A 13,094-nucleotide genomic window follows, 5' to 3' on the forward strand; every position below is an offset into this window, starting at 1 on the left:
AACACTCCGTTCGATGTCTCACTATGGGAAATTGTAGCTCCCGTATTGCCAGACGAGCTTATCTCGAAAATCACCAAACCAACCAGAACTTAACAGGTAGAGCTCTGACTCAACCAGGTGCCCAGCACTGCTTGAGTCACTCTGGGAGCAGAACGTCCAGCCTGTTAGGAGGCAGACAAAAGTGAGCAGCGAGGACCAGCTCGCCGCTGCACCAATGTCTTGGATGGGAGACATCCTGGACAGAGTCCAGAATGCAGCCAGACTCTGAGTCGAAAGAGCTCGCGGACCCGAGGGTGCCTGCGAACTCTGACTCGTATGAGCCCCAAAGCAATTGCTTCCACAGACCAGTGGGAGAGCCGTTGCTTAGTAACAGGCTTGCCCTTATAAGGGTTAGCCCAGGACACAAGGGGTTGGTCATTATGACAAAGCACCCTTGATCTGTCCCTGTACGTGCGTGAAGCACGGGCTGGACACGGCAAATCCGGCCGCTGTTCCCCGGAGGAATACAGTGGCGGGGAGGATGCCTTAATGTCAAATGTGGTACCTGAACCAACCGCCTTAAGATAAAGGCAGGGTCAGGCTTCAACCACACTCTGTTTGCCCTGGGGCGAACTGAGTGCATGAAAACTGTACAGATAGTGCATGAGTGCCACTGGCTCGCTTGGCAGCTGCCAGGGTCAGCGTCATGTCACACTGTATTTAGATTGTACCACTCACGGGCCAGGCCCATAGAGCCAAGCGCTCTGGGTGTGGGTGAAAGATCGCCCCCCCCGCTTGGGACAGTATGTCCCTGCGTAGTGGGAGCTGCCATGGCTGCCCGCACAGCAGCTGATATATCTCCGCCAGCCAGTACATAGCTGGCCAGTGCGGAGCTATCAGGATAAGTGTGTGGCGTTGCTCTCTCACTCTGGCCAGAGTTGGGGGTATCAGAGCCAGGGGTGGGAACGCGTACAGAAGGCCCGGGGGCCAATTGTGCGCGAGTGCATCCACGCCTAACGGTGCATTTAGATCGCGCATCGAAAAGAACAGCTGACACTGAGCGTTGTCTTTCGATGCGAACAGATCCACCGCGGCTCTGCCGTAACGCACCCACAGCTGGCTCACAATCCTTGGATGTAGAGTCCAGTCTGCATAAAGTGGTATACCTCTGGACAGTAGATCTGCCCCGAGGTTCCTCACTCCCGGTACGTGCGTCGCTCTCAGAGAGAGGAGACGCCTACCGCTCCATAGGATAAGTTTGCGCGCCAGTGTGTGTAACTGGAGAGAACGCAAACCCCCATGGCGGTTAATATACGATATCGTGGTCGTATTGTCTGTCCTCACGAGGACGTGATGTCCCCTGAGGAAAGGCATAAAGCGTTTTAGGGTGAGAAACACCGCTAAAAGCTCCAGGTAATTTATGTGTGCCCGCTGGAGGTCTCTGCTCCAGAGACCCCTCACCGGGCGACCTTCATAAATACCTCCCCAACCTGTCAGACATGCGTCCGTGGTAACCACTTTCCGTGAAAGGACAGCACCCATAGGGACAACTCGTACTAGAAAAGTCGGTTGCAGCCAGTGGCGCAGTGCCATTACGCATTTCACAGTAACCATCACTGTCTGCGCGCCACGGCGCGCGGGGTTTAGTTTTAGGGCGGCCACCCAGCGCTGAAACTCCCTCATGTGTAAGCGTTCCAGTCGTACGACCAGGATGGCTGACGCCATGAGCCCCAGCAATCGCAGGCATGATCTGAAGAGAACATGTTTGCGCAGCTGGAAAAGAGCGAGACAAGCTCTGAAAGCTTTCACTCTTTCCGCTGACAAGCGAGCTGAAAAGGGCACCGAGTTCAGGCGTAAACCCAGGAAGAGTATAGTCTGCGCGGGGCACAACATGCTCTTCTCTGTGTTTATTATGAAACCCAGGTTGAGCAGGTGCTTTACGAGGACATTCGTCTGCGTAACAGCCTCCTGCTCCGACTGTGCGAGAAGCAGCCAGTCGTCCAGGTAGGTCGTCAGGCGAATACCCTGTTGTCTTAACGGGGCTATCGCGGCTTCCGTACATCGTACAAACACCCTTGGACTGAGAGACAGACCGAAGGGGAGTACTCTGTATTCATAACAAATCCCCTGAAATGCGAATCTCAGATATTTCCTGTGTGGGTAATATACTGGGATGTGAAAATACGCATCTTTCAGGTCGACTGATGTGAACCAGTCGTCTTGTCGCACGAGCCGCAGCAGAGATGTGTGAGTGAGCATTCTGAACTTATATCTTCTTAGATATTTGTTCAGAGCCCTCAAATCAAGTATTGGCCGAATTCCGTTCCCTCCCCGTTTGGGAACGAGGAAGTACTTGGAATAGAAGCCGCCCTGACTCTGCTCGGCGGGTACAATAGATATAGCCCTCTTTTCTAGGAGAGAGAGAATCTCTTTCTCCAGAATACGGGCTGACTCTCCTCGGGCCTGCGAATGCAGAATGCCCGAGAAGCGAGGGGGGGGTGACAGTGAATTGGAGTCTGTAGCCCCGTGTTACTGTCTTGAAAACCCAGGCAGATGATGTGAGCATCTTCCACTGCATGTTCCTTAGAGCCAGTGGAGATGTCACATCTCTTCCCCTCTGAGTCTCTATTTGTTGTGTTATGGGGCCCTCTAGTGTCTGAACACAGTGGTGCCCCCTTTCGACAATCCCCACCGACACTGCGCATGCGCATGACGGTGGTGCCTTCACAACCCCAGCCGGCACTGCGCATGCGCGTGGCGGTGGTGCTTTTAAAAACCCCAGCCGGCACTGCGCATGCGCGTGACGGTGGTGCCTTCACAGACACGCCTGTAATCCGCCTTTTGAGAGATGCCGTAGCTGCTCTCAGAAGGGGAACAGTTGACGGGCTGTTTATTGTTTTTCTTTTCATTTTTACGAGCTGCGCCCTTGGCTCGAAGCCTGGATGCGTCAGCGGAAAATGATTTGTGACAGAAAAATCAATAAGTGTGTGACATGTGTTTATGCGGACTTGAGGATGGTGTTGAGGCATCTCTCGAGGCGGCGGGAACACATTTAGAGCTGGGGAACCGTAGACTTCCAGCTCTGTCACAGAGGGGAGAAGGAGGGGCTGTCACGCCGCTCGCTTCTTCTTCCTCGACTGCTGGCCGAAATTCTGGGTTGGCTGCGCCTGAGCTGCAGCCGGAACCGGAGATTTTCTAGGCCAGCTCGCCCTCGTCTCCAGCCTGGGCTGGGGACTCGGGGCGGGCTTTTCTTCACGACCCCAGCCGGCACTGCGCATGCGCGTGACGGTGGTGCCTTTACAGCCCCAGCCGGCACTGCGCATGCGCGTGACGGTGGTGCCTTCACAGACCCGTCAATTGTCCGCCCTTTGAGAGAGGCCGTAGCTGCTCTCAGAAGGGGAACAGTTGACGGACTGTTTATTGTTTTTATTGTTTTTCTTTTCATTTTCGAGCTGCGCCCTTGGCTCGAAGCCTGGATGCGTCAGCGGAAAATGTTTTATGACAGAAAAATCAATAAGTGTGTGACATGTGTTTACGCGGACTTGAGGATGGTGTTGAGGCATCTCTCGAGGCGGCGGGAACACATTTAGAGCTGGGGAACCGTAGACTTCCAGCTCTGTCACAGAGGGGAGAAGGAGGGGCTGTCACGCCGCTCGCTTCTTCTTCCTCGACTGCTGGCCGAAATTCTGGGTTGGCTGCGCCTGGGCTGCAGCCGGAACCGGAGATTTTCTAGGCCAGCTCGCCCTCGTCCCCTGCCTGGGCTGGAGACTCGGGGCGGACTGCGACCTCTGCGTTTTTGGTATTTTGAACTGAGCAGGGTTCGGAGCAGCTTGGACGAAGGGCTGCCGCTGCGAAGGCAGCGGCTGGGCCCTTCGAGGGAGGCAGAGGTGGAGGGCCTCGTCCTCCTTCTTTTTCGACTCGCATCTCCTCTGCATGGAGGCAAGAGCGGAGCCGAAAATCCCCTCGGGAACGATGGGCATGTCAAGCACATCCTGAACAACGTTCAGAGCCCTGGCGGACAACGCTGCGGCTCTGTAGGACCGTTCAGTCATGGTCGACTGGAAACGGTCCACCTTCGCTGGCAGCGTGGGGTTCCTGCTTGGTGACCCATCCTCTGTGGGAGGTGGGCTGCCACCAGCAGTTCCATCGGCGGTATGCGGAGCAGGCCGAGCCTCTGCGGGCGAGGCCATGGTGAGGTCTCGCCGGGAGCTCCCGCCTGGTGAGGCGTGGGGCTCCGTTCCCCGCGTCTCTTGCCGCCACCGGGTCCCGGCCTGAACGGCGTGGGATCCCGGTTCCGCAGCTGCCCGCTGTTAGTGAGCCCCAGACCGACACAGTGAGGGGCTCAGTCTCTGCGGCGGACGCCCCCCGTGTCTTGATTGCCAAACGGCGAATCAGTGGACATGAGGGAGTCCTGTTCCAATAAGCTAGCTTGGTGTGCTAGCCGTCGGTGGAGGCTCTTTCGGGTGAAAAGGGCACAATGCCCGCACGAGCCGGGGTTGTCGATAGCCTCCTGGGCGTGTTCCAGCCCGAGGCAGGACGAGCAGACCTGGTGTGAGTCTGTGCCTGCTATCTTCAACCCGCAGCCGCATGACCGAGCCTCCGAGTCCCTGACTCCTCTGGTGTGAGGGGGGAGAGGCGTCCATCTTGTTCGCCTCGTGGCGTGGAGAGGACCCGCTCGTAACAGGTACGTCGTTGAGAGAAAAAGTGTTACCAACCCGTCCTTAATCCAGAGAAAAAGGGACGGTGTGGGTCCTTTGTTCTCAAAGAATATTGACTGGTGTGTCAATATACTTCTAATCCTTTTCTCCTCCGTGAGAGAGAAAAAGAAAAGCGTCCTCGCTACCGTGGTGTCGGTAGTAAGGGGAAGCTAGCTAGCAACAGGTGCGTAGCTAGCTTGAGAAAAATCAAAACCTTACCTTACTTTCCGGGGAAAGAACGGCGAGGTCGATTTTAATACTAACTGGCGTTAGTATTACCGTCTTCTTGCAAAGCAGAAGGAGTAGCCGGCGAGCGCCCGTCGACCGAAATGGTTATATTTGGGTTCAGTCTGTGGACCGTTAAGCTTGTCCGGCTACTATAGAGATGTGCTCTGAAGCGAGAAGAGGTGTTTGAATGGCGCATGCGTTGTGGCGCAAGCTACTTATAGGGGGTGATTTCCCTGACGCTGACATCAAGATCTCCAGCCAATCAGGATTGGCGTAATGAGATTGATGCTTCTGTTTGCTCCGCGATGAGGCGCATCCCATAGTGAGACATCGAACGGAGTGTTATGAATGAGAACTCTCTATGCTGTTTTTCTCCACATTTAGCATCTTGAGTGTGAGGGATAAAAGCAAAAATATGACAAATGCTGCTGTCTGTCATTCTGATGATGACTAATGGATCTTTGTGTTGTGTATACCCATTAGGTACCTGATGCCCTCGCTGGACCGGTCGCATGCTGGCCACTACCGCTGCATTGTGAGGAATCGAGTGGGAGCTATAATGCAGTGCAGTACTGAAGTACAGGTTGCCTGTAAGTGTTGGTTTATTTCCATACATCCAATAGTGCAAGAGGAGGACACCGTTTTTATTAAAGGGTTGTCAAGCACAGTATGTGGATGAGTCACTGAGTAAAGAAGCTTATTTTTTGAGAAAGGTACATAATGTGATAATTATGACAATCTTTGTTTTCCCTTCTGCTGGATTCATTTCTAAAATGTTCTCTTCTTGTATTAATTCTCCACTTCTTAAACTGTATTCTTTATGCCTGCTAGATATCGGTGGTTTTGTGGAAGTGGAGAGGTCTCAAACTGTATCTCAGGGTGAGGGTGCTCTCATCCACTCACCGCAAATACACAGCTTCCCCAGACCACAGATCACCTGGTTCAGAGATGGGCGTAAGATTCCCTCCAGCAGCCGAATGTAAGTCTACTTTGGTTAGTTTGGTTTGATCTGAGTGTCTGCTCTTTTGTGTGTCTCTTTTTGTCTCTGCTTGTGTCTGAGCAATAGCATATATATATATATATATAAATATATATATATATAGTTGTCGATGAACGTGAGCTGCTGTTGAAGCAGAACATCTTTCACTTCAGAGAATTCAAAGAAGTTCAATACCGCTCATAGATTTCCTCCAATACCACCAGCTCCATGAGTGAAGTTTAGCAGAGAAGTTGATGAACAAATGTTGGCGCGGGCCCAGTGTTCATCATTGAATCACCTCTCAATGATAAAGCGGGTTATTATATCGCCCCTATTGACTTTGCAGGCGGAATGATTGAAGGGAAGAGATAGAGAAGGCAGCAGGGGAACCAATTAGACTAAATTGGACAAAAGGCCACAATTGATGATATGTTTGACTGACAGCTCTCACCCCTGGGTGGATTTGTGTGTGCATGTTTTTGGGAAGAAAATGTGTGAGGCTAAATGTGCACAGTGGGAGACTGTATATCTGTATGGGCTTTGCTGCGAGTCTCATTGTGTGTAGTAGCATTTATTTCTGCTCACTGGATTCTTGCCTGTTCAAATAAGAAATTTCCCCTGAAGAGACATTGTGAAGCATGAAACCTGAAATAAATGTTGATATTCAGACAAATAGAGGTAGGCACTCCACAACTTCTCAAAAAAGTATCTTCTCATGCATTATTCAGCAGCTTAACTCTACCATGCCATAGCTGACATGAAGACTTTCACCCTGAGTTTTATGCTCCTGCTTCAAGAACGGATCGTGCGTGTTACCTCTGCCTGCAAGGCCAACAAAAAAGGTAGCACAAGCACAGAGTAAAAACCTCAACCCCTTCTGTTAATGATTCTGCCCATTCCACAGCCAGTAACTATGCAGCTGACTCTTATCAGAAGTGAAGCGGTGAATCTTTGCTCTGTGACAATGAGAGCCACTGACAGGACACTTTGCATTTACCGCTTGTGTGCCTGCTTTGTGTCAGGCCACATTGATATTCACAGGCGTGTGTGTATGTTGTTGTTTGTGTGTCGGTGCAAGTGTCTATTGACTCTGTGAGTGTCACAGCTCTTAATTGTCCAGGAGTGTGTCTGTTTATCCTGCAGCGATCAGGCAGATGCTGACAGATACGAAGAGCCTAATCTGGCCGTGTGCTTACCGTCAGCTCTCATTTAATGGGCCCCTCTCAAACATTTGAGCCTATCAGCCTAACCAACATTTAGCCATACTCGAGAAGGATCTTAAATTAATAGCTCGGTATTTTTTTAAGCTAATTGCTAGAGTGCAGTTTTTACAATTATCACAAATGTCAAGTCAATCTTGAGCCTAGAATACACTCCTCTGATCAGGCAAGCCAAAATGATGCTCACACATTATATCAACTTTACATAATTTACAAGATATAGCTGTGTTTATTGCTAGATCATTGACTTTATGTGCTTACCCTTTTAGCATCTGTCTGTTGAAATTATTCATCTCATTATACACTGGGGTAGGTTGCACACAGATTGGCTTTGACTGTGGCTTTTAGACTTAAAATATGTAGACATCTAAGTTCAAAGCTCATGAAAGACTTATTATTCTATCTAGATATATTAATTTATTTTCAAGACTCACCTCAATTAGTTTTACTGTCTTTTACTTGTTGTATTTATACCCGAAAGCTGTGAGTTTCAAATAAGGAGAAAGATCAAGAACGATTCATTTAAGACACTGCAGTAACTTGAAAATGAAAGTGCTCATAAAAGTTGTTTTTGTATGCTTCTTTGCAGACATAATTTATGTGTGTGTGTGTGTGTGTGTGTGTGTGTGTGTGTGTGTGTGTGTGTGTGTGTGTGTGTGTGTGTGTGTGTGTGTGTGTGGTGTGTGTGTGTGTGTGTGTGTGTGTGTGTGTGTGTGTGTGTGTGTGTGTGTGTGTGTGTGTGTGTGTGTGTGTGTGTGTGTGTGGTGTGTGTGTGTGTGTGTGTGTGTGTGTGTGTGTGTGTGTGTGTGTGTGTGTGTGTGGTGTGGTGTGTGGTGTGTGTGTGTGTGTGTGTGTGGTGTGTGTGTGTGTGTGTGTGTGTGTGTGTGTGTGTGTGTGTGTGTGTGTGTGTGTGTGTGTGTGTGTGTGTGTGTGTTGTTTTGCGTAGGACACATCTGTAACGCACACCCGTTGTCTGGGGATGATTGATTAATAGGGAGCTGGATTGGAGACCCCATTTTGATTTAACTACTTTCAATGCTACCTAAAGTTGTTTGTGTCTTTATTACTGTGAAGCTGAGTTTAAGTGAGTTTCATGGGAATTCATGTAAGGCAATGCAATGTCTATAAAAGGTATCTTGAACTGGTGTGTGCACGAATATTTACTCATACAGTGCCATCACCCTGGACAACACGCTGGTCATCCTGTCCACTGTGGCCCCTGATGCGGGACGCTACTACGCCCAGGCGGTCAATGACAAGAATGGGGAGAACAAAACCAGTCAGCCCATCATGCTGACAGTGGAGAGTGAGTACACATACAGATCCATGTGCGTCATAAAAATGCTTTCTCTCACCCAACAAAACACACCGCACTAGCGGGTCATTAGATCATGTAGAATAAGCCATTAATAAGTGTTTTATAATGACTAATAAAGAACCAATATACTGCTAATATGCATGTTGATTAACAACTAGTTGATGGTTAATTTGTGTACCTTTTAATTAGGGATGGGAATTATGACGTCATCCCGATAAACCCGATACCAGTATGAATAGCCCCGATAATATACAATATATTTTGTGGGGTAAAAAAAAGAAAAATTACTGCGGTGTGGGTGGATTGGGATGAGGGGCGCTTGTTTTTCACTCGGCTCCTCCCGTTTTGCCAGTACTGTGGTTTAGGAAGAGGGGAGTTTTTCACAAATCCAGCGCTCCCTAACTCATGCCTGGCTGTGACGCAACTCAAGGCATATGCTCGAACCGGAGCTACCTGGACGATGCAATCATGTTGCGCACACTTTTCGTACAATGTCCCACTGTCTGGCTTCCTGCATAAAGTCAAGTGCTCGGCGCAGTTGTGGCGAAATGTCGCTCCTCTGTTTTCATTTAAACAGCTCCGTATACCCGTTAGCGCAGCTAGCTAGCACCAGATGCTAACAACAACAATACACGTACAGTCTCTCTCTCGCTCGCTCGGGCCACACATACACACACCCTCCCGGTCCTCCCAACAGCCAGTCGGTGCCTGCCGGTGAGCGTGGAAGTGTGGTCTGCCACAAGCGGGCGACAGGAGCGGGGCTGTCAGCATCAGCTTGTAGATGGTATTTTAAACTCGATGCGCTCTGAAACTACCGGGCGGCCGAGGAAAAAAAATACACATGCGTTAATCGCGTTAAAATAATTAGTGGCGTAAATATTTTTTTGTTATCGGTATCGGTCTTGAGAAGCAGGAAGTTATCGGTATCGGTTTCAAAAAACCAATATCGTGCATCCCTACTTTTAATATAACGTGTTACCAAAAAGTTTTGTTCATATTATATTTCAGCTCAACATCTGTTTATTGAACAGCAGAGATGGCAAAAGTACACACATCCTTTACTCAAATAAAAGTACAGATACTCATGTTTAAAAATACTCTGGTAAAAGTACTGACTAAACTTCTTTACTCAAGTAAAAGTAAAGAAGTATGGGCTTTGAAATGTACTTAAAAAAGTACCCATAAATTGTTTTAAGAGTAACTGACCTCCCTTTATATTAATGGAACAATAATGTCATTGTTAGCTAATGAATGTTTCCATGCTGAACAACGGCAACATGACAATGTTTTCATTGGGCCCTCTTCTTTAGAGAAGACCAGGAAATGATGGATACACGGATCGTCTTAAAATCAATAGGCACGCACTGACTCTAAATAATAATGAGCACGCCACCAAACACAGATTAAAACTAAAGTAAGGAACCTGTTTTGAAACTGTTAGAAGTAGAAAGTCTCAGGTATTTGTGTTAAAAATGTAAGAAGTAAAAATTCATCAAAAGTAGTGGAGTAAACTACTGAAAATCAGAAAAATGTACTTAAAGGTGGGGTAGGTAATTTTGGAGAAATCAGTGCAGTAACGAAGTATTTGTACTCCACTACTTCCCACCTCTGTTGAACAGAGCAGCTACACAACAGGTGATCAGTCAAAGACAATCAAAACTGAGGTAGCGCTCTCTACTGGCCGCCCATCATATCAGTCCTTTCTGCCGCTTCTTCTTCCCTCCCTGCGAAAACAGATATAATCATACCATTTCCTTCAATGGTCGTCCTCTCATTCGACAGTCGTCCTCCTCCGACCTCTGTCTTGAGAAGTGAAATACAGTCACGAGGTGTGTGAGGTGGAGCTCCTGCAGCACCTCTCTGACTGTCTCGGTGTACAGACCTATAAAGTGGACCTTCAGTTTAATCGTACCCCACAAAAGCAGATTTATGAAAATGACACTGAGCACACAGGGAATGATTAAACACACACACACACACACACATATTTCTCTCAGATGAGAAGGTCGATGTCACTTAAACATGCTCACACAACTTCAAAATAAGTTTGGCAATGCTCCTGCATGTGTATAGTTACATCATTAGTGTTTAGCTGAACCTGATGCTTCTCCATCCTCCCACCTACTATCACCTTCTTTCATCTGAACAAAGTTATTCATATTCTACCACCCACTGTTTCTTACTTTCAACGAGACAAAATGACTTGCTGACTACAACTAGACAATTTAAGAAGCCACCAAAATATATTTCCGAGCAGGCTATGAAGATATTTGTGGTAATATTTCAAACCACACGCAAATATTTGATAAAAGATATCAGAGGATCCCATGTGATTTGAATGAGCTATTTAATGTGGTTTTGACTATCAAATGAGAATTTAACCGGCTCCCATGTGGAGATGCATATTTTAATAACAGCTTCTCGCTCGCTTCAGCATCTGCTCATCATATTGTTAATACAGTGTTTGTAATTCAGTGCTCAATACGCATGACACAGCAATCTGTGGGGACCAGATATCACTGAATATCACTGAATCTGACCTTGCGGATCACACAACCGTATTTTGCATCTGAAAGTCAATAAGGTTTTTACTGTTGCATTTGTTCATTTTGCAGTTGTGAAGGAAACTAATATGCAGCGGAGGGAGCGAGTTGTTCCAAAGGGGGCATACCAATGACACAGAGATGAGTCTTATAGCAAAAAGCAAACTGACACTGGCTAACACTCAAAGTGGGCAGACATTTTGCTTTGCTTTCTTGCTTTCATATTTCTTCTTTAGACTGGTGAAATTATCTACGGTCGACTGGTGTTTAAGATGTCTTAGGACACAGACATATGTTGACAATGTGTGGACATTAGTATCAGGAACTTGCTATGCGGGTCACCACGTTGTTTACTTTTCCCTTTAATTAGAAGATTACACACTTGAGGTATTCTCAGCACTGAGAGTTTAGGAACTGCATACATTAATTAGTATCTGCCAAGGAACCAATCACGTCTTCCGGAAAATAAAATGAGTTATTTGACTTGTCTAATGGATTTCCAGCTTTCATTGTGTGATTGGCAAACATGGACCATATTCTCAGCCAAATATTATGGTATTTAACTTAATTTAACAAACTGGTTTAATTTGTACATTTACACAAATCTGTAACACATTTAATAGATATTAAAGTCTAATGTCAGCACTCTATTTGAAGGGGATTATTTCACAGTGGTGCCCCAAAAGGAATGCCAACTTGTGCCTTATTCTTCTTCTCTTGCTCTTCTTGGTAGAAAATGAACATTAGCGCTGACACAATGTTTCCCTTTTTCTCCCCATAAGTCGATCCTTCTTCTCCTTCTCCTCTCTCTCGTCTATTTCTTCTCCACTACAGCACTATATGTCAGGAGCTCAGAGACCATAAGACCCACACCAATCAAACTTTCCACATAATCTTGTCCTTTAATTAAGAATAATTAAAAACGACATAAATCAGCCAACTGCTAGTAATCTTACATTTTAGCCAATAACTTCTAACCCAAGTGATTTTTCCTCATAAATCCTTTGGACTTGGTCAATCATTGCATCCTTTTTAATTTGTTGTCAATTCCTGACTCTTCTGATGACTTGACAACAAGTTGTTTTACATGGATGTATTGGTCCTCACTTCGCAAATAAATGATAACGTCAATAATGCCCTCAAGATGATGTTTGCACTGCCGTGATGAAATGCTATAATTCTAAATCCTTTCATTCGTCTGCAGCGTAGCAAAAATGTATCTATTTACTCATCAATCAATGGGTTAATCATCCGCCTCAAAATATTTTTCTTTTGAATAACACACACTCAAGCAGTCCATATTTATCATTTCAAAACCCTATTTTGAAAATAAAAAATGGAGGTATGTTGTTAGTTTTGTAAACTTTCATCCTTTTTTTTTTGTATATGTCACTAAAATGGCAACAGCGGCTTCGTTTAACTTTGTCTTCTTTTCCTTCCTACAGTAGCTGCTTGTTTTGAAGCTGTAGGGTGGTTAAAAGTTAGCTTATATAACTACTTTAAATACAATTAGCATCTTTGGTCTACATTTGCACCCAAGACATTCATTCAACCCTCAGCTTAATAGATTTTGGCATTTCACTTAAGAATATATGGGAGCCCCAACAAACTATCTATTTCACATTGTAATTGTATTTTCACAGCAACCTATTCACTTTATTTAACTGGCTTTGAAAAAATGCGCTGCAACTGGAAATCGTGATTCACACGACACGCTACAGATGGAGACTAGAGTGAAGCAATCAAAAGGAGAGCAGACCCAAACAGCAATAAGCCATCAGGAGGGCTGCGCCTACATCAGGCAGTGTTTGTACAGGAAGCGTTGTCATTACACCGCTGAGATTCCACAGAAGTGGGACTTGAAAGTGTATCATTGTACAATGAGGCTGGCTCAAAAATAGCAATAATGATAATAAAACTTGACTTAGGGGGCCTATTAATACCTGCGATGGTTGAGCACAAGAACACAAAACATGCGAGCGTACTGTACAAACACACACCATAAATACGCGTAACGCCACAATCACTCAAACAACCTACAAGCACACAGGCCCCCATACCCGTACTCTGGGGAGGTGGGGGAAAATGAGATCAGATTCAGAGAGAGATCACTGATTGAGGGCAGTGAAT

At 46.7% G+C, this 13,094-nt stretch overlaps 1 protein-coding gene across 1 annotated transcript in view; it reads left to right on the plus strand.

Moving 5' to 3' along the window:
• The window catches only part of LOC117548663 (protein sidekick-2-like), a 92,529-nt gene that overhangs the window by 51,550 nt on the left and 27,885 nt on the right, over positions 1-13,094 (plus strand). Inside the window, 3 exon segments of the mRNA XM_034220057.1 lie at positions 5,388-5,494; positions 5,736-5,883; positions 8,276-8,409. Coding sequence (XP_034075948.1) covers positions 5,388-5,494; positions 5,736-5,883; positions 8,276-8,409 — 389 coding nt within the window.

Source organism: Gymnodraco acuticeps, unplaced genomic scaffold, assembly GCF_902827175.1.
Source record: "Gymnodraco acuticeps unplaced genomic scaffold, fGymAcu1.1, whole genome shotgun sequence".
NCBI classification, from domain to species: Eukaryota; Metazoa; Chordata; class Actinopteri; order Perciformes; family Bathydraconidae; genus Gymnodraco; species Gymnodraco acuticeps.